A 22,227-nucleotide genomic window follows, 5' to 3' on the forward strand; every position below is an offset into this window, starting at 1 on the left:
ACATATTAATGGTCGTCAAATCATAACAAAAGATTCTGTTCAAAAATTTATCAGTAAATTAATTTGGTATAAATTTGAAAAAGAGAGATTTTAGACATTAGAAAAACTTAATATACATTTTTTCTTTCTTTATAACATACTACACTTATATACACATCTGAGTGTTCCAGCACATAAAGATAAAACAAGCAAGATTCTTGACTAAAGTGTAACTAAACCATGATCTTGTTTATAAAAAAATTTTAAATATTTAATTATAATTGTAGTATGTCAATGATCTAGATAAGCATAAAAAACTTGCCCGCGTTGCGCCCGTTGGAGTTCTTATTGTAAATTTATACTACATGAATATATTTTACTCTCGTGTACATTCCGCCGTTTTTGTTAAATAAAATATATTCTGACAATGTCAGAAGCAGAAAAGCATCTTCGTGAGTCTTACTTTCTCCCTACATCACTCTTACAATTAGCATTAATATTTCATGAAAAAAATATGGCATACATGTAATAAAAAAATTATCTATATTTTAAAAATCCCGAGTATCATTGTATTTATTAGCTATATTGCGTCAGCGCTCGATGAATATTAATAAGATTAATACAAAATTCATCTAATAATTTTTGCATTACATAAATTGTGATATGATCAAAAGTATGACGCGCTTTTGGCAATACCTTGACCTGCCATAAAAAAATCAGGGATCAATATTGTATGTCGTACAAACGAAGCTGACTGACTACGAAGCAACCATGCGTGCCACGACTGTTAATTCCCCTTGGGCAACTTTATACCGATAGTTCGCAAAGAGGCAGACGAAAGACAATGGACGTAAGCCACGAAAGCCAATCAATCGTGGTATATACTCATGCTCTTGCATTACACGTAAGTATAAAGGGGTTTTGAAATCAAAGGAGGCTTTCAGTCGATCGTCCGGACTGTCTAAAGAAGTCATAAAACATCCCATCGGAAAATACGCTCCAAACTATGAAGCTCTTAGGGTACTGCCTTTTTTGTGTAAGTGTCATATAATTCATTACTTTCCATCTATTACACATTCGCAGAAATATATCATGAAATTATTCATAGTTTTCGTAATTTCTTTACTTTTTTTTATAAATATCAATAGATTTTATAAATTTAAATTTTATTTAGCTATAAATATGTTTAAGATAGATTTAAAAAAATATATAAATATATTTATTTATTTATTTATACATTTGTTCCTCTAACAAAACAATTATGCGTATTAGAATATTTTTGTTAAAAATTAAATAGATTTTCTCTTCTACAATTTTTTTATAAAATAAAATTTCTTTTAAATCTAATTTTACTTTAAATATAAATCGCTACATTTTTATAAGTTTATGATTTCTTATTCTATTTGCTAAAATTAACATTACATTTTTCTAAAAATTTTTTAAATTAATTTCAATAAATTATTTAATAAGAAATTTTATAAACTTTTCCTATAGAGAGTAAACTGTATATCTGTAATACATCATTTGTTCATCAAGAATTCTCTTTATGGGAAACATACGTGATGATTTTTATTGGCAAACTATTTTATCAAATAAACTTAAATTTTTTAATTATACACCAAGAAAACATCAAAGCTTTAAACATATTTATTTCAATTTCTTAGTGACAGGTTCTTTGCGATAAATAGTGTTTATTCTTAATCAGAGCGTGAAAATCGCCAATTGCAACTGCAATTGTCGACGTAACTTATAATTTTCGTGAAAATGAAACTACCACGCGATGCTGATAGATTCAGTGAGTGGCAAAAGTGTGTCGCAACATATTACGTATTGTATCACCTGTCCACAGCACATTACAACATCGCGTCCGATAAAATTTATTTTGCGGGATTAAAAGATTCACCCAACTATTGAACACATATACACAAACACAACATATATATATTTTTATAATCCTGATTATACTGATTTAACAATTAAAAAAAGTAATTTGTAAATATAAATAAGTTTAGTTTATAGCTAAAACAAAAAATGTACATTTCTCTAATAATTTATTATAATTTTTAAATATAATATTAAATATATATATTTCTCAACATATATATGTGTGTACACAGAAATTATTTTTAACTTTTGATATATCCTGCAGCTCCTCGCCGCAAGAGTGCAATCGAAGCCACAAATAACAAAATTATTTCCAGTGGAAGGAACAGATCAAAAACAATTAAGCAATACTACGAAGCCCCTGGAAAATTTTTTGGGAAAGTTACGCGCCACATACAACTTCATATTTGGTCAAACCAACAATACGAATAACGTAGAAAAAATCCTGATGAAGGATGCATCAGCTTCTGATTTGCAAGCTCTGAAACTAATTTGGACTGATACGATAAAGACAGATAAATATGCAAATCTCCCAACAACATATCCCAATAATAGTTTTCTGGATCAGATAAGATCGCTGTCAATACTGAAAAATTATGAAAATAAAGCGAATTCGAGTAATCTCAAGAAAGAATCGTCCGTCAAAATAGCAACGACGATTAAAGCGAACGAACGAAATGTGAGCTCCGATGAAAAGAGCTCCAACAAAACAGAGATACTGCCTGACGATGATTGGTTTAACGATGTTCAGCCTTTGGAGCAACTGGAGCTGCAAGACGAAGAAATAAATAAGAAAAATGAGGTCGAAATCGTGACAGTAAGCACAACTCAATCTCCATCAAGGGTGGGTTATCAGCTGATCGACTGGCTTGGATACCTTTTCGGCATTACTCATAACATTTATGCAAAATTATCAGCTGCTTGTGGAAATTAAAAAATGCAATAATAATAAACCAACCGAAAAATGAGATAAATATTTTACTAAAAATTTGAAGAACATCTATATATATTATCTATATAATATTATCTATTTATAAATCTAGATTAGCTAAGCCTAGATCTATGCATAGATACAATCATCATTTAATATAAAATATTAATATAAAAAGATTGCATTTAATCTTTGTAAACCTGAAATAAAAGGTTACATTCAACGCTAAATGTGCGCCGATAATATGAGTAAATACAAACGTCGAATGAGAATTCAATTTCAATTTATAATTAGTATTAATGTTAAGTGTATAAAGGAGAAAAATATAGTAGAGAAAGCGAAGGGGAACGAAAACAATAGAAACGAAAATAATAATAACGGAGATATCAGAATTTTATACCTTTGTGTACTTTATCATTATCCCTTCCATATTTCGCTAAAACAAATGAATTTTATACTAATAAGAGATTAAATATATATAATGGTGCTCTTCTCTTTCATAATACTTGATAAATTCTCAAAGTACGTAACAAATGACGATGTTATATATTTAAATATAGAATATATCATATGGTAGAATGCAAAAAGTTGTTTCATTTCGTGTGTAAAAAGTTAGTTTTAAATGTCATGCAAAGTTCAAACTAAACATATTCGCATAAGAATCACGAATATCAATTTTATCGTACAATATTGCATAAAAGTGTGTTTAACACTACTTTATGCAGCGCGAAACCGCAGATTGCGCATGTTTGATGTACTTGTGGCAAGAAATATCTTTGTAATTTTTTATCATACATATTTTATTCAAAAATATCTCGTTCTGAAAAATACATACGTCACTTTTTTAATTATCTTTTTTTGTTATTACTATGTAATAACAATTATTTCGGTATGTGTGTAAAATCTTATTTAATTCGCATATCCACTGTTTAAAACAGTGTTATGTTAAAGACAAATTATATAAATGCACATTCACTAACAAAAAGTTCCATTTACATTATCTTCCCAGTTCCACACAATGTATCTGTAACTAATCTCAATAAAAAAAACATAAAAATTGCACCCTGAAAAAATGTACATCGCTCTTCTTTTGTTCTTTCTTTTGTACAAAAATATCTTTATTCAATAAGAATTATTAAATTATCAGAGGGGATGACTTGCTGAGAATTCCAGCGCGCGAACAATCTAAAATACTGCTGTTTTCCACACGTGTGTGTGCAGTCTTTGGTCTTGTTCTTACGTGAGATACACGAGAGAGTCCAATTATGTTAATATCATATATTCTCTTATATCTAATTCACACAAACGCATACTCACGTACACACGTGTAACATCTTAAAGAACTTATAATCACGATTCTCTCCCGAATATATATACAACGCATGGAAGTCCTTCAACGATTTTTCTCGCTCTAATATCTATTTGTATAAACTAAAATTGGATCATCGAACAGGCGATCCTAAAAATAATGCCAAGTGCAAATGCGTTTTTTTTTTTTTTTTAGATATTTTTTAAATAAACGATAGCCAGGTGAAGTATAATCTAAAAAAAACAGGATTTTTAAAATGTAAAATGTGTAATTTACATTGTAAATAATCGCAAATTCAAGAGATTATTGTAATTTGACCATTGTAATTTTATCAAGCAGGCACTTGTCATATTTTTAGATATCACCTAACATCTCGATATCCTCTTGGAACTGTAAAAATCAGCCTTCAAAAAATGTAAAATGACGAGATAATAAACGATTTTTCTCGAAAAAGATGAATGATAGATTCTAAAAAAAGATGTTCTATAGAATCAACAAATCAATACAAATCATTCGAAACATGCTTATTTTCATGTAATGTTTTATATTTTTTTATGTATATAAACCAACTAATTTTTCATTTTTAAAAAATTAATATTAAAAGATATTGATTTTTTTTAAAATGTCCTCATTATAATAAAAATTATTCGATATATAGATATGTAGATATAAGAAATATTTTTTTCTCAGCAATTTGATCAAATTGCTACACTATTCTGAAAACTCAATATGTAATAAGCCTCTCCATTAGATCGAATGCACATATGTATGTAAATAATTTATCCTGCAAATTCCTACCAAATTTCTGGCAGTTTATTGTTTTTGTTAAACACTAACTTTTCCGCAACTAATTTTGTGAATTTATCTACTTAATATGTATTAATTTGTTTAGATATCAAATTCGCACGAGTATCGTGCTCTTATCTTTTCATATTTGTAAAACAGATTGTCGATATTTTCCCAATGTCTGATTAAAATTTAATCAAATTAAGTCTCTTAAAAATCGAATAAAAATGTATGCAACATAAATATTTAAAATATCTAAATATAAAGTCTAAGAAACTTTCGAAATTTTTTAACTATTGTACTCATCTGCCGTAAATTAAATTCTCACAATTCGATGTTTCTTTATCTTTCGCAATTGTCGCAAGTTATTTATGCGATTCAAATGCGCAAAATCGCGCTCATGAAATAATCTAAATTATATTCAAAGTAGATTTATTGCAAGCTCAGCAACTTAAAATGAAATGCGATGACAATGGAACTAAAGCAATGAAACTTTTTAGATGATGAATGTGCATTTATGTAACTTGTCTTTAACGTAACACTGTTTTAAACATGTACAAATTAAATAAGACTTTATACACATAGTCCGCGAAATAATTATTATTATATACATAGTAATATATAACTAAAAAAGATAACTAAAAAAAGTAACATATGTATTTTTTAGAACGAGATATTTTTTAATAAAACGTATGTAATAAAAAATTACTAGGCTACTTCTTTTCACGAATACATTGGACATGCGCAATCTGCGGTTTCGCGCATAAAGTAGCATTATGCAGTCTTATGCAATGTTGTATGATAAAAAGGATATTCGTGAATTTTATGCGAAAAAGTTGATAAGTTTAATTAAAAAAGAAATATATATTATATATTGGCTTTTAATAGTAAAAATGAAATGTAGGAATGGAGAAAAAAAAAAAAAAAAAATGAAGAATGATGGATTCAGATAATCACAAGTCGTACAACACTTTTAGCATATAATTACTTCAATTTTTATACAGCATTAATGGTTTAATGCTATAAAAATATTAAAAGTAAACTCATATATATATATATATATATATATATATATATATATACACACATATATATACATATATAAAGTGTGTACAATTATTAAAAAATTATTGTTGCAGTTATTGCTAACTAAAACTATAATCAGTATCTAATGACATTTTATCTATTGTTTTAAATTATTTATTCTTTTTTCGTAAAATTTATTTAAAGTTAAAGTTTAAATTTTTAGTTAAGTTAAATAAATTAAATTGCTGAAGGAACAGATAATGTATTAGCATTAAACGCATTATCCTAATTATCTTAGCTCTTGGAATTGTAGAAAGTCATGAGATGAAAAAGTCTATTTCAAAAAGATTTTTGTGTTCTAAATAAAATAAAAATAAATGTATATGACATGTTTATCCTAATGTTAATTTAGCTATAGAAGACATTATCATTTAACGATTAATCCATTGTCATCGCATTTTATTTTAACGATTGCTCAGCTTGCAAATCGTTTCAGTTTATATGAATATAATTTGCAGTATTTTGTAATCGCGATAAGTAATGCGCACTTGTCAGAATCGCATAAATAATTTGTGACAATTGCGAGAGATAGAAAAAACATCGAATCGTGAAAAAGCTAATTTGCCGATAGAATAATGTATTTTCTTATAATCGTACTATATACATAGTTAAAAATAACTCAAATTTATTGAACTTTACATTTTTAGATTTTTTAATTTTTATGTTGTATACATTTAATTTTTAATTAGACATTGGGAATATTTATAAAGAAATATATTTAATAATGAACATGTTGAAATAATGTAGAAATATATATTTGATAATATACATCGTGTTCACATATGTATATATAACATATATTATATATATATATATATAAAGATATAATATATATATATATATATATATATATATAATATATACATATACATACATACAGTATATATACATATATATTTCTTTTCCTTTACAATAGGCATTCTTCAATGTATATTTTCAATTCATGTTTCGGTCTATTAAAACTTTTAACTATGTATCTAGAATTATCATAGTCGCTCAGTATCAAAATATGAATTCGAAAATTGAAATTACCTATTTGCGACGGCTTCAACGATTCTAACTGCTTCAACGGCGCATGTAAATTGCCTCTATTATTCGCCATCTATTGCTTTGTGATATGCGCAGATTTCTTCTACAACTAAGATGGCATTATATACCTTGCGTTCGTATTGTCGCTCTGTACTTGTTGAGGTACATTTGCATCTCTTGAGATTTGCTCTTTAAGGGTAGAGAATGTATGCAGCAGAGTTGAATTTTGCAGATTCTGAAGAAAAGTGGGTTCATGTTTCACTAAGTAATTATCTTTCACAATATAAGCTGTTTCTTGCTTCAGCTTCACTGTAGGATCAATACTATTCTCAAATAATCTTGTTGTATCTTTCTGACTGATATAATAAGGATCTTCCCTTGTTTTATTCTTTCGAATGCCATAATGCGTTTGTATGTGCTTATTTAAATGGTCCTTGCGCGAGAATGCTTTCTGACACATGGTACAATTAAATTCCTTGGCGCCGGAATGGATAACACCATGTCTCGTTAAATGTTCGTTTCTCTTGAACGCCTTGTTGCATATTTGACATTTATAGGGTCGCTCGTCTGAATGACCGCGCATGTGCTGATCTAGATGCTCTTTTCTCTTCAACATGGCACCACATTGTTTGCATTGGTATTTTCGTTCCTATAATAAATTGCTCCGCTTAGTATATATTCCTTTCTTAATAATTTGGCTGAAAACCAGATATCGATTAAGATACGTACCTGTAAATGAGCCTGTATATGTTGCTCGATATCTGACTTCTTTGGATACCCTAAATTGCACTCTGGACAATAGTAAAGAGTAGTTCCATCGTAGCCAACGCTCACTTTAATTTCGCCGATTTTCGCCCGAAATTTCAACTTTTTCTCATTTTTCGGCAAATCGGTTTGTACTTGTTGCTCCACTTTGAGAACAGTTTGCAAATTGCTTTCATTCTCATGTTGTTCATTTTGTAGGATTTTGTTTGGATCGCTTGAATTAATAATCTCTATCATCTGATCCGAATTTCTACTATTTTGATGATAAAGACTACGGATATCCGGTATATTTAAAATATTATTCTGCGGTTGTTCTATTTCCTCTTCTATTTTCTGTTTCTTTACTTCTGCTTGTAGTAACATAACTAGAGTTGTAAGTTCTGCAGCTTGAAATTTCTGTAACATCTCGGTCATCATTGTTTGTGACTGATTGAACTGAACTTGAGATTCCTATAACAAAAATAAATATATATACATGTAATATATATATAAGCACATATAATACAATGTAATATACATGTAATATATATATACATATATTAAAAAGTAATTAAAAAATCAAGAAGTATTATACCTTATTCGAGTTTATCTGCTCTCTAGACTGACCATCTAACTCTTGTTTTAAAGCATTCGCTTGTGATGTAGAAGGAGAATATATACTATTAATACTATTAATAATATTCGATGGCAAACTATTTGATTGCATACTGAGTATCGAATTATTTTGACTATAATTCGGAACATTGATTATTTGTTTCTCGCACAATTGCATGGGGGATAAGTCCGATGAGTCTGAGACTGTTGAATCCTAGAAAAAGAAAATAAAGAAATAAAATATATATTCAACTACAAAACTACAAGATAAGCAAAACAAAAGAGAGAGAGAGAAAGAAGAAACAAGCAAGAAATTTTTTTAAAAATTACCGATACCTGTTTTATGCTAAAATTTCTTAAACGATCCTTATTAGCAAAATAAGCTTCGAACTGAGACATCATTTTGCTTCTGGCATTTTCATTGCTGGCGGAAACATTCGGCGCCGGGCGTAATTCGGAGAACTGCGGCAATGTACGATTGTGCACGTCGCGAGACGTTTGGTTCTCGGAGAAGTCCATAATATCGCTTAGAATTCCAAAATTTAGCGCACGATGTGTTTTGCAATCGCGTGCGCGTCTAACCTGAAACAGGGTACCTGTCCCATCGAGATGCGATGAGAGGTCAGATCGGCTGCGGCTCGTGTTAAATACGGCCACGCGATAAATCGTCGTATTAAATGTTACCTGCCGTCTATCGTCGAGGGATGCATTAACAGATTAACACATGGAATGCGCGCTCTTGCGATTACGAAGATTCTGCTAGATTACGCTCGCACGTATATATGCACGCCTCGTCCCTCGTCCCTCTGGCACGCAGTTCAAGTTGCTAAAGATTATCCGTCTTTGTTCGACTTCCGGCGAACGACAAGGATGCAAGATGTCATCAGAAGCGTCGCGAGCGCCATGAAACGTTCCAATAACATCTAAATAACATGCGCGCGCATCGTAGAAAATACAATAGTGTCAACATACGAGCGATTCTCTCTCTCGCTCTCTTTCTCAACGAATGAGCGCGTAAAAAAATATATCGCCAATGTGTTTGACTAACCTAGAGTGTCTCTTTCCTTTTTTTTTTTTTGTCCATAGCGAAAACGTAAACTTCACGTCGATGGTAATTCTCAGTGTGTTCAAAATTTTGGAGCACGTATTAAGTACGTTGTTGGGGAAATCGAGAGAGAAAAGTGAATGGAAATATTATAATTTTCATGAATTTTCGTCACTGATAAGTTTCTTGTGTGGTGAATAAATTTTGAGAAAAAAATATTAAATATAATAGAAAGTTAGGTTACATTATTAGGTTAAGGAACTCCCACGATTATATATGCATTTATGGAAAGAAAATATTAAGTTTAATCCATGATAAATTAATTTTTGTTATTTACTCGTTTTATTTTCTTCAATTATCAATTTGCATATTATTACAACAATATAACATTTATTCTTTAATTTTAATTTAATTATATATTGATATATAAATTAAATTGTTGTAATAACAGTAAGTTGTATGATTAAAATATAATTCAGTATTTGCAATTTTACAATACGATGTTAGTGATAATTTATTGCAAGTCGTAAACATATGGGAGAGGCATTCAATGATAGCTTAGAAAAGTTGCGCAAGAGAAGTCGAACATTGTTAGCACGTGCTGCTGAAAACTCTAAAAGGATTGATGCTGAAGTGAAGAAATTACGTTTGCAAACATTGTAAATGATTTTTATGTACAAGTAAAAGTTTTAATACTATTTCAAATAATTTAATTTGACATCTCTTTGCAGATTTTTGATAAACTGCTGTAATCATAAGAATCAAGGCGATTGTGTAAGAAGAAACGCTAACTTATGGAAATTACGCAACGACTCGAGCGAAATTAGTGCTGTTTTAAATCCAGATTACTTTTGTGTCAGTCCTAAACGTACAACCATGTCAGTACCAAACATGACGTCCTCTGGAAAACTAACACTAACATCTAAGAAACCACCAGACCAATGCTTGAAATCTGCACCTAGAAAGCCGGTAAAAGGATGTTACTGTAATTGTGAGATAAACAAGGTGCACGTAAGATCATCAAGAACTCAGCGTAAACCTGCCTCGCCTTGTCACCGTTGCAGAAGCCAACTTGAGCTTAAATCCATAAGAGAATCCGACGATAAGGCTGCACTAACTTCGCCGATTAGCTGTGAAACGTTCAGGAGAGTTAAAAAAATCGACTATACGCCTAGATCTCAATTCCTTCGCAATGTGCAGAACAAAATCTGCGAATTACAAACTGGTGGCGAGGGAGATTGCTTGCGAACGTGTCCGCGATCGTCCAGTTACCACAGATTCATGACAAGCCCGAGGATGCAAGATATTCCTGATGAAAAACCAACATTACTGAACGAACACAAGTGTGTCGATAAGAGGCAATCATTTCCAGCATCCCCGGGAGCGCCCGCAAACTCACTGGCGAGCGAACGAAGCGAATCCGACGATGTCGCCTGCACTACGGGCAAAGGAATTCAAGTGTCTTCGCGAAAGTTGTCGAAGTCAACATTACGAAAGACTATTAGATCCAAGAGGCAAATACCAAACTCAAGCGAAAGACCTACCTCGAAATCGCCGACACGAAGTAAAAGAGTAACGCAATTGCGCAAACAAGATTGTCCTTGTTGCTGTAGGAGCGAACCGAGGAGGGCCGCGAAATTTGACGAAGATGAACGCGTACGAACGTACAATTTGCCGGAATATTGCGAGCGAAGGGACCAATGTTTGAAGCACGATGATGGTTTCGCAATTGATGATTCCATGGACCGAGAAGTGAAGGACTTGAGAAAATTTCGAGAGCAGAATTATTTCGAGACGCATGGTTCGAGTCACGCATTGGCGTCGTCTAAATCGTCGGGATCTTTGCAACAGTATCTGCTGAACGAGCGTCTTTTTCCGGAGCCGGTAGGCAAGATTCATAAGCAAGACTTGGTAGTGACGATGCCGCCGTGCGTGACGGCGCAGAAAAAGCGCATTCATTACTTTCCTAGATACGTGGTGCGACAAGAGAAGAATGCCTGCAATACGAATTACAGGCGTAAACGGTGCCAAAGCTGTCCTCTCACCGGCCACGCCATTGATCTTGGAGTTCTGAAGGCTAGACCGCCGTTAAATAGTTTGGCACTTAAATATCAGAAAAGAGTTTCTTGAAATAATTTTTGTTTTAATTATAGATTATTAAATCCATATATAATGAAACAAAATAGATTTTTTTATCTCAAAGATTTGAAAATGTAAATTTTGACGTTAATAGTGTTACAATTTTTATAGATGTCCTGATTTTTATAGATGACTCACTCTTTTGTGCTACATATATATGTATTTGGTTTGTATAAAAATACATTTTCTTAAATTGATACTTTATTTGTAATATAATGATGACAATATGCAAGTACCTGCTTTTAGCATCTCCATTTGTACAAACTTATTTTAGGATTTGTAAATTGCATATATCTAATTATTTTGAATATTTTATTTGATAAAACTAATTTTATAATTCCTAATCTGCATTATATATGCAGGAGTAAATTATGTGCTAATTATATCAATTTATTTGAAAAGAAATAAGCTGACAAACAGGAATGCAAGCGTAAAGAAATAACAAGAAATATAAATATTTAATGCATACTCTTAGACATTTTAATGAATATAAACACTGATTTAATTTGCATAGAGATACGATATAAGATTTATTTCCTTTTTTTTACATCACAACTCGTGAATTGTATATTGCGTATGTCTTTTACTAAAGGCTTAACTCGTAACCCATTCGTAAACCATTCTAAACAATGTCAAGGCCATGGCCGAGTCTTTAAGTATTAAAGATCGTTTTGCTCAGTAAAGTAAAATAAAGTAGATTATTTATTTTGAATCAGGCTAAATAAATTTTTCAAATATTGCAATCAGAATCAAATATACTTTTGCTGCACACATTTTATAATTTAAAAATTATTAAAAATATACTTCGCGAAATAAAAATGAAAAATACTTAATTATGCGTTTTACAATATAATAGATATAATATATAGATATAAACGGATAATAGAATAATAAAATAATTTATTAAAACAATACTTATAAAATATACGTTTTTATTTTTTTAATTTTTTAAAATTCTTTTTTTAGAAAAATACATATTGAACTGCAGAGATGTGTAGTAATCTCGATATAATAAATGCAAACATGTCATTTTATTTACTTAATCGATTAATTAATTTTTGTTTACATCATGAATAATTCATTTCGAATTGAATATAATATATTGTATATATTTAATTTTCAAAACTAATCATTACATATATGATTAAAAAATACTTAATCAAATATATGCGTTTAAAGATACACATTTGAATAAATATTAATTATTATCCATTTATAACTCTTCTCTGCTGAGAAATAATCTAAGAGAATCGCTTTTTCACGAAAAATCAGATCCACGAAATTACGCGATTTATTCGAATCAATCTGTATTAATTTATTCACTGTTTGACGAAGGATCGTAAGAGTTGTAACATAAAGAAACACGTGTCAATATTAAAGAAAGGTTAATTCATTAACATTCAGATTCGACAGAGCAAAACGGGTTTGAGAGTGCAGTTTGAACTTATAATAAATTTGATGCTTCCGAGAAAATCCATTTGCAATGATGTTCATGACAAGACAGCGCGTAATTTGTAATTCTTGTAAATTTAAATAATCATGTGAATTGTTTCAAGCATTGATGTTATGGTCCTTTCGTCACATCATTTCAAAATAATTTCTCTTTCAGATTTTTACATAAAAAACGCCTGAATATTCGGTGACACGAATCGTACAAACTGCTTCACGCTCGAAATATATTTGCTACTGCAATAAGAAAGATAAAAAAAACTATAAATTTTAATGAAATTTTGATTTTTTATTAAACAATTAGCAAGATATATTTTTAAAACATTTTGATAATATTTTAAGTAGTTAAAATAATCTCTCGTGTAAATTGAATGGTTATTTTTTGTAAATTTGTATATATTGTAATTTGTAATAATTAAAAAATCACAGAATCTTCGACTATATTCGATTGCAAATAAATACATACACTGTATATATGTATATGCAGCTACACTTTGTAACTTAAGATTAAATAATGTTTTTTTTCATATAATCGTGTGGAATTAGTTTTTATCTCTTGTTGACATGCCAAACAATCATTTAGACGAATAAGTCGTGGCAATTGATAGCTGACCTATGTTATAGGCATGTCACGGGATAATAACAGGTATCCACTTTCTCACTCTGAACGCATGTGTATGTGCATATATAGCATATACAAACGATGTCCACTATAGGACCATGGTGGGGTAAACGGTGCTTAAATAGACTGCCTGGATTGTCCATGTCTCCCAGTTCACATCCAACGATCATTGAACATTTTGTCCTAAGTTTGAACTTTCAACTGAAGCTGTAAAGTATCATTGACGGGAAGATTCAGGAATAATGAAAACGATAGCCATACTCCTGTTCGCAGTGGTTGCAACCACAACGACATTAGAGCTGCGTGAGTAATTACAGATTTTCTCGTTGTTAATATGATAGGTCAAATAATCTTTTTTTTTTTTTTTTTTCCCCAAAAATAATGCTATTTTGATTGTGTTATAACAGGTCAAATATATGTCTAACAATAAGTTAATACATTAATATACAATAAATTATATATACTTTTATTTTTAAAAAAACAGCTTAATTACAAGATTTTGTAAAAAATGTATTATTTTGATATCAAAGCATTATTTACATTGTCAAGAAAAGTTTTGCAACTTTTATTGACTGCATTACTAATTTAAATTCTCTACATTGTTTTACAAAACTATAATTTGGAATATATTATTTTACTAACAATAAGATATTGTACTACTGTCAACTTGTCGTTAAGAAATTAATTTTATGTCTCTCATTTTTTTTACATATCAGATTTTTTGTGATAATTAATTTTGTAATAACTACGTTTAAAACACACATATTAGTATCGAATCATAATGAATGAATGAATGGACGCAACTTTAATATTGCGTATTGCAATATAATGGACGCAACATAATGATTAATAAAAGTGGATATTAAGAATATCTAACTATCGTATAATTGCGTAAGAGTTTATTCGCTTTTAAATTATAGCTATGTTGCGTTATAATTCATAAATTACATTGTTGAATCGAATTTGTTTGAAACAGACAATCATCAATTTTAATAATAGCATTTTAATACACAAAAAGCAATAGTTATTAATAAATTATGCAATAGTTATTGATAAACAAAAAGCAATAGTTATTAATAAAGCATGTTGCAAAATTGTTTTACTATCACGCATTTCAATCATTAAAAATTCTTTTGTAACGTAATTTCGAGCAGCAAGTTAATCAATTTAGTTCCTTCGTCAATAATTGGAGAACTCGGGAATAAAATTGGATAACATTAAAGTTTCTATTATATACATGTAGAAAGAGAGACAAATGTAAAATACCTATTATTATTTTATATTTTCAATAAAGGAAATAAATTTTTATATTTTTGATCTTTTAAAGATTATTTAAATTAAATAAAATTTGATTAGCACACTAAACTCAATACTAAGTAATAAATCAAAACTTATAAAATAATTCTTGTAATAATACAGTATAATAATAATAACGATTCTAATGACAATATTAATTTCTAATGACAATATTAAACTAATTATTATTATATTAATAATCTCTTATATAAAAATAACAGGTTTTTCGAATTAACACATTGCATGTTTGGTTAAGAACATGAATCAATATGCACTGCACAATTTTCAATCGGATGCAGTATCTAACTTATTTTTAATCAAAACATGAATGAGCATTTTGATTGAAATTGAAATGCTTATTCACGTTTTATATTCAGCATCTATAATTATGTCTCGTCAAGATCAACAACTGAATTTTTGCTTGCGATCAGATTATTGAGATAAAATTATACCATCGACCCGAAATTAACACGCGTGCAGGTTAAAAGAGAAAGTCAACAACCGTCTGAAGATCGAGTGAGCACGCGGCTTTTATTGGATCTGCAGCAATGCAGTCAGTTATATAACAACTTACACGCAATATTTTTCTCCTTTTCTCTCCATCTTACAGCCAGTAATTTCAAGCTTTGCAAGAGGTCAGACCCGAAAGTATTAGAATGCATCGCGGATGCCGTCAGAGATGCAGTTGTCTTAATGGCCAAAGGTAAATATGCATTATTTCTTATCAGATACACATGAACGCACGCATAAAATCAAATATTGTAATTTAGGAAAACTTTACAAATTATACATTTACAGAGCAAATGAATATAATATGCATATTTTGATTATTCTTATATTTTCTTTGCAATTTTCCGGCTTTCTGCATGCATACATAATTCAGGAAATATAATTCTACATCTTCTTTTCCGCAACTCTCTAATATCCTATAAATTTTAAATTATAAATGCAAGATGTAAAATCAATTGAACTATGCATAACATACTCGCATGGGTCACAATAATCTTTCGACGCAAAATTTTAAACGCAAATTTAAAACGCAAATGTTTATTGTAAACAAAAAAATATCTTTAAAATCTCACTTCTATAAAACTTAATTTATTTTAGTGTTAGATTGATTAAAATGCTTTATTGTTCAACTAACTGTTTTAACGTACTATTTCTTAAAAAACGATATTTAGTGGCTCATCCGAATTGGTTCAGTGTCACGGTGAACTAGTAGTCGTCTTGCAAGAATTCTATCAAATTCTTAATGTCATCGTAAAACTGTGACTTTTCGCTATCACATGCTTACGCAATCTATCCTATCCTGTCCCACTTTTTTGGGGTACGTAATAATGATTGATTGAAATCTTTCAACACTCAATAGAATTGAATGACACTTTATATACGAACGTCATCTCAAGATTAGAGAATTTCTTTTTTTTTATTTGATATTTTTAATATAAGGATTATTGGAATATTTTTCCATTGATAAGTCCTTGATGAAACATCAACACTTTTTTAATGGACATGCTTAAGAAATCGTTATTTATAACTCTATTAGTACTCTTTTTATTAAGAAATATAAGAAAATTCAAACACTTTTTTACATATGTACAACGCAATATGTATAGCATATATAACACATATACCATACATATTCATTGCTTCTCATTAAAGTATTTTTCCAGTGATTTTATCGGAGATGGACAAAAAATATCCGCGTTCTTCAGGAAAAAAAAAAAAAAAAACAGATTTCATTACACATAGCGGAAAACTTGTTCGGGTGCCTTTTCGCTTACCGATAATGAATTGTATATATACATATATACGGCTATATACTACTTCGAGTCATTTTTTCTTTTCGTGAAAAACGCCAAATGCGAAATAGGGTAAAATAATTAGGTTTTCAACTCATTATGACATTTTATCTTATATAATTTGTGTCTTTTTCAATTTGGAGAACTAATGGTAGTCATTTAATGTGTGGTAGTTATATAAATTGCAAATTAATGTACGACAAAGTTGTAATGCACTAAAATGTAATAAGCATTAAATTCGCATATTGAGTGCCTGTCGTCTTTACGTTTAGGTATAAAGAACTTCAAAATCTTGCCTCTTGAACCGCTGGCGGTCAGCAGCGTGAAAATCGGTGAATCTCGAGGCTCGGTGTCGCTCAAACAGGAATATCGGAATGTCAAGGTGCATGGACTAACTAAGGGATTGAAAGTCTACAATTATCAGTATGTAACTTTCGTTACATATTCCGTATATTATCTAATCTCAATCTAAGTATAAAATCAATGCATGTGTTCGAAAATGCATACTTTAAGCATACATGTAAAAGAATAGAAATTACACATACACATAATTTAGAATAAGTATATTTAAAAATAAAAATTTACATTCTATTATATATGTAAATAGAGAATTATAAATATAATTAATTTATTAAAAAATGCCTAGTTGCAAGATATATTGGATAGTATAATTAAACAATTAATCTGTATCTTAGTTTTATATTTAAGGATAAATTATTGATACTGATGATATGTATAATTAATAAAATTTTTATTTCTTTAGGATAGACTGGGATAATTTAATACTCAGGTCAGAGAGTTACAATCCTCAAGTAGATTTCGTTGCCGATTACAAACTTGAAGGCAAGATTCTGCTACTACCAATACGAGGAGATGGTAGATGCAATATAACTATGTGTAAATATAATATAATATTTCTATAAATCGCGCGGATTTGCAATATTCTAACTTAATATGTATAATTTAATGACAAATGTTTAATTATAAAGTCAAAATAATCGATTGCATGCGTGTAATGTATTTACTTTTTTTCAGATAATATGACAACGAAACACGAAACACATTTTGAGAAGTTTCAGAAGGATGGGGAAACTTATATGAGAGCGATTAAATATAATGTCAAGTTTATCCCCAAACACGTATCATTGCGCTTTGATAATCTTTTCAATGGAAATACCTTCTTAGGTACATATTTTTATCAGGTCTAAAGTAATAAATATTACTTTGTGATTTGAAAGTAAAAACAAAATGCCACAGATTTATAAATCAATGTAAATACAGTGATTCAAGAGAAGTGGAGAAGTAGAGTGATTCAAGAGAAAAGATTAATATTTTGGGAATTATTAGTATCGCTTATCCTGAGAGAAATATAAATCATTTATACGATAGAACTGTGACTTTAAAAGTCCAAATATAAAAATATTGCAAATAATAAAAATGAGACATTAAAGAGGCAACGAATTTTAAAAATCTATAGCATTTATTCTGCTATCAATAAGTCGCTATTGTTCATAATTCTAAAGAATAATTTCAAGAAGAGATTTGCTCATAAAAAAGTGATAATATGTACAGCTTTATAATATATCTAGCAATAATCTTATTAATTTAAATGATAAAGCAAAAGAGAGAAAGTTTGTTATATATATATATATATAAATGCGACAAAATATTATAAATATTTATCTCACATATATTTACTTTCTAACTCTTCCATGTTTCGTTAATTACAGGTGAAGAAATGAATAGATTCCTCAACATGAATTCTGATCTGCTCTTCAAGGAACTTCAAGCTTCTTATGAAGAAACTTTTGGTTTGGTTTTCACTAAAATCACTAATGATATTTTTACCCGCGTGCCAATGAATAAGATTTTTATGTAGATTAATAATTGTTTTATTATAAAAGTTTAAATTATTATTTTTTTTAATTAGATAGTTTTATAAAATAATTAAGAAAAAAAATATTTCGACATACCAAAAAAAATATATATGCGCGATGCTTGATATAACATCCGAAATCAGCAATTGTTGAATATATATATGTATATGTATTATATATATATATATTTCTCATTTAGTTTAATTTAACCGAATATAATTACGCGCGCGAAGCGAAATTATATTATTCTTTTTGATAATAAAATTTTGAAAACTGCAACGCATGCATAAAAATTATTATTGCAATCAATGCATAAAAAAATATATTAATTATAATTATGTAATGCATAATATATTTAAATCTTTAACAGAAAATGCAAACAAAAAAGTAGTATTTTCTACAAGAATCTCTTAATCAAAATACCTATGCTTTCATTAAACTCGCGCGTCTCTATACGTCCAACACGCTACACGGCTCGCGCGAGACTGATCATCAGTCTTGCAATTGCGATATCTCGCACGAGAATCAGTTTCGCGCGAGACACGCAACGCGATGGACGTATGGGATGTACTAATCTAATGGAAAGGTTAGAAAGAGAGAGATGTTTTCGTCGGGTCCGGTCATTCTTGGCTGTGAAGATGGGTTTTGCCGTCAGTTGGCGACACCACTGCGCAGTCTTGTGGTCGGTGGTGGGGATCAGTCTCGGGCAAGACGTGCAGCGAGGTGAACGTATCGGACGCACGCGTCTAATGGAAAGAATAGAGAGAGAGAGACGTTTTCGCCGGGTCCGGTTCATTCTTGGCTGTGAAGTTAGGTTTCGCCGTCAAGTGGCGACACCACTGTTCAGAGTTCAGAGTCTTGCGATCAGTTCGCGCGAGACGTGCAGTGTGGGTGACGGTGGATGTACACAGATGCGCGAATCTAATGGAACGCAGGTATTTTGATCGATTCTTGTAGAAAATTCTATTTTGTTGTTCTCTGTTAAGATTTAAATATTGAATTTTTATTGCATTGCATAATTTAATTAATATACTTGTATACATGCATTGCAATAGGTTTTTTTTGGGGGAGAGTGTTAATGTGCCATCAACCAAGAGAGCTGTATTGGTTATATTGGCACTTGCAATAGGTTAGAGTTAGGTTAGATTAGGATTAAAGTAAACGAAATGAGAAAATATATGTATATATAGAAAGAGGGATATTTACATTATGTATTTATGTACAGTGTATAATTTTAGCTTTGAAATTACTTCAATTTTCCTGCCTGATTGTTTTTGTCAAAACTAAACTTATGTTTACAATCTCAGCTTCCAAAAATTTGAAACCTGTCTTCTATACTAAAGAACAAAAGTACTAAATTGCAGCATATGTCAAAATTTCTCGACACTATAATTTATAAGAAATTGTGAAAACATGTTGCTATTGCTTTCTAAAGCCTATGGCATTAACATTAAAGAAAATTATACTGAATATTTATAAGATATAAAAACTATGCTATAATTATGCTTGTGTAGTGTATAACAAAATATCATTAGAAAAATTTAACAAATTCTACAATAATTTATTATACATAACTTATATATATTTGTTATTTAGATTTTTATCGTAGTTTTTATTCAGCTGAAATATAATTGATAGAAATTAATTCAGAAAATATAATTTTCTTGAATACTTAGCATTATTTCTATTATATTCCAGTAATTATCATGTATATTATCCTTTGAGAGGAAAATTGCGCATCAAAAACATTAAATATGCGAAATGTTCTTTTAAAAATATGTATTAATGCCTCGTGCAGCTTTTACGCACGACTAAAAAACATATGCTTAAAATCATTAATTTTTAATCAAATTGTAACTATCAAAATATAATAGTCAATATACAGCAGTTTTTCACACATATACACAAGTACGCGCATATGTACACTTACACATACATATATAAACATCATAGGCTTATTTATTAACTTTTTTAACTGCAATGACTTTATAGTTTATTTTAAGAGCAAGTAAAAATAATTTTTATAAACTCATAAAATACCTTCTTTTCAAATTATCTTTAAAATACAAAATTTGTGAATATCGCTTTTATAACAAACATTGCAAATTTTTTTTTGACAAATCTTTTCCTGAAAACATTAATGGAAAAAATCTGAAAAGATGAGAATTTGATACAATCTATTTTCTTCGACTGCACCATCTTTTTTTTAACACATCTTCCTCTATTTTAAGTCAACTGTTTTTCTCTGAGCTAAAAAATGTTTCTCGTCTTCCTTTAGCACTATTTATATTTATCACATTAGACTACAGTATGAAAAAGTGAATAAAAGTAAAAATACGAAACATTTTAAATTTTAATAATTAAACATTAATTTGAAATACGAAATACAGACCACACACATTCAACATTAACTTATATTATAAAATATATTATATTATAAAATATAATATTATATAATTAAAATATTATATTATAAAACATATAATTATAATATAAAATATATAATTATATTATAAAATAATATATAAAATATATTAAATATATTTCAAGGCGGTAGCAAATTAACTGTAACATATAGTGGTAGCTTTAACAATGTATAGTATGTTATTGTTATATCACAGACGTACAACGTGTTGTCATTTACACGGCGACACTCGAGCAATAAGATAGTGATGCGAAACGTTATTGTATATTAAATTCCTTTTATCTTTCGCGCGCAACTCTCTTGAATGACACATCTAAAAAATGATCGTAAAATCATCACAATCGTAAACATAAACAAATATAAATCATCTTTATGCTTTATCCATAATAATATATTATTATTATTAAATATATAATTATTATTAATAATATATATATATATATTATATTAATATATATATTATTAATAATAATATAATAATTCATATTAATAGAAGGAATTTTTTATCTAATTTGGAGGAACTCAAGACAGAATGAGTGTGGCCAGAAGCAACGAAAAATAGATTCGACTAACACGTGAAACGTGGCTATAGATATATGAACTACATAAATATAATACATGGCCTTCTCTGTCCTATGTATCAGATCATCTCGTTTGCATTTATGCAGCTGCAAAGTGAGCTATTCATATACTGAATCGATAATGAGCTTATTCGATTTTTTATTCGATTGATTTTACCGGCGATAAAGGATCTTTTTTGGCAACGCCTGCTTCTTCTTCGCATCCTTCTCTTTACTCCGTGTTTTTTTCAGATTTTTTTATACCACAGGTAGCATCAATCACAAAAAAAGCATTAAGATTTACTCTCCAAACGTCAGTTCAATATCTAAGAAATATCAATATGTATATATATAAGAAATATTAATATGTATGTAATTATTTTTATTTGTGAGAGAAATTCTAATCTGATTGAACAAATAATCTTATAAGAATATCAGATCTATATATACTACTATGCTTTCCTTAAAAACTTTAATATTTATTTATTAGTCTATATATTCAAAAAGTTCACGTTTTACAATAAGAGTATATTTTATATCGTATCATCTGTTAAAAAATTAAATTTTTGAGTTTTCACATATCTCGTCTTCTGATTCTTCTCAGTGTTGGATAGACTCGCGTTAAATTATTCATACACGCATCGCAAAT

The 22,227-nt window shown here is 29.4% G+C and overlaps 4 protein-coding genes across 6 annotated transcripts; 3 read left to right on the forward strand and 1 right to left on the reverse strand.

The window, feature by feature from the left end:
* Window positions 1-744: 744 nt before the first annotated feature.
* Window positions 745-3,178, forward strand: LOC145939519 (uncharacterized). Its single transcript, XM_083043868.1, has 2 exons — window positions 745-1,015; window positions 2,129-3,178. Exons 1-2 carry the CDS (start codon window positions 986-988, stop codon window positions 2,795-2,797), a joined length of 699 nt encoding a protein of 232 aa, XP_082899994.1. The 5' UTR covers window positions 745-985; the 3' UTR covers window positions 2,798-3,178.
* Window positions 3,179-6,863: 3,685 nt separating this feature from the next.
* LOC145943525 (uncharacterized) lies at window positions 6,864-9,206 on the reverse strand. Of its 3 annotated transcripts, none has more exons than XM_083051098.1 (5): window positions 9,052-9,204; window positions 8,700-8,959; window positions 8,344-8,577; window positions 7,734-8,219; window positions 6,864-7,653 (listed from the first exon to the last, which is right to left on the reverse strand). In XM_083051098.1, exons 1-5 carry the CDS (start codon window positions 9,071-9,073, stop codon window positions 7,114-7,116), a joined length of 1,542 nt encoding a protein of 513 aa, XP_082907224.1. In that variant the 5' UTR covers window positions 9,074-9,204; the 3' UTR covers window positions 6,864-7,113. The 3 variants fall into 3 exon arrangements, with proteins under 3 accessions (XP_082907224.1, XP_082907233.1, XP_082907242.1); XM_083051107.1 differs by having other exon boundaries at window positions 9,048-9,204; XM_083051116.1 differs by having other exon boundaries at window positions 8,700-9,206.
* Window positions 9,207-9,307: 101 nt separating this feature from the next.
* On the forward strand, window positions 9,308-11,776 carry LOC145943540 (uncharacterized). Its single transcript, XM_083051128.1, has 2 exons — window positions 9,308-10,067; window positions 10,140-11,776. The coding sequence occupies exons 1-2, from the start codon at window positions 9,943-9,945 to the stop codon at window positions 11,536-11,538; spliced, it is 1,524 nt and encodes a 507-aa protein (XP_082907254.1). The 5' UTR covers window positions 9,308-9,942; the 3' UTR covers window positions 11,539-11,776.
* A 1,967-nt stretch (window positions 11,777-13,743) lies between these two features.
* On the forward strand, window positions 13,744-20,252 carry Jhbp-1 (take-out-like carrier protein). Its single transcript, XM_083051137.1, has 6 exons — window positions 13,744-13,921; window positions 15,525-15,617; window positions 16,989-17,139; window positions 17,480-17,613; window positions 17,752-17,901; window positions 18,447-20,252. The coding sequence occupies exons 1-6, from the start codon at window positions 13,861-13,863 to the stop codon at window positions 18,593-18,595; spliced, it is 738 nt and encodes a 245-aa protein (XP_082907263.1). The 5' UTR covers window positions 13,744-13,860; the 3' UTR covers window positions 18,596-20,252.
* The last annotated feature ends 1,975 nt before the right edge of the window (window positions 20,253-22,227 follow it).

This window comes from Prenolepis imparis, unplaced genomic scaffold (genome assembly GCF_030444845.1).
Source record: "Prenolepis imparis isolate NDT839.2.m4 unplaced genomic scaffold, iyPreImpa1.0 SCAF_1, whole genome shotgun sequence".
NCBI lineage: Eukaryota > Metazoa > Arthropoda > Insecta > Hymenoptera > Formicidae > Prenolepis > Prenolepis imparis.

Excerpts from the sequence above, each read along its gene's own strand:
- LOC145943525 (XM_083051098.1), bottom strand. The coding sequence starts at position 9,073 with ATGCATCCCTCGACGATAGACG. Across the intron at positions 8,578-8,699 it reads GAAATTTTAGCATAAAACAG|GATTCAACAGTCTCAGACTC; the intron begins GTATCGGTAATT and ends TTCTTTTTCTAG. Across the intron at positions 7,654-7,733 it reads ATATACAGGCTCATTTACAG|GAACGAAAATACCAATGCAA; the intron begins GTACGTATCTTA and ends AATTTATTATAG.
- LOC145939519 (XM_083043868.1), top strand. The coding sequence starts at position 986 with ATGAAGCTCTTAGGGTACTGCCTTTTTTGT. Across the intron at positions 1,016-2,128 it reads TAGGGTACTGCCTTTTTTGT|CTCCTCGCCGCAAGAGTGCA; the intron begins GTAAGTGTCATA and ends TATATCCTGCAG.
- Jhbp-1 (XM_083051137.1), top strand. The coding sequence starts at position 13,861 with ATGAAAACGATAGCCATACTCCTGTTCGCAGTGGTTGCAACCACAACG. Across the intron at positions 17,140-17,479 it reads TTGAAAGTCTACAATTATCA|GATAGACTGGGATAATTTAA; the intron begins GTATGTAACTTT and ends TTATTTCTTTAG. Across the intron at positions 17,902-18,446 it reads CAATGGAAATACCTTCTTAG|GTGAAGAAATGAATAGATTC; the intron begins GTACATATTTTT and ends CGTTAATTACAG.
- LOC145943540 (XM_083051128.1), top strand. The coding sequence starts at position 9,943 with ATGGGAGAGGCATTCAATGATAGCTTAGAAAAGTTGCGCAAGAGAAGT. Across the intron at positions 10,068-10,139 it reads AAATTACGTTTGCAAACATT|ATTTTTGATAAACTGCTGTA; the intron begins GTAAATGATTTT and ends ATCTCTTTGCAG.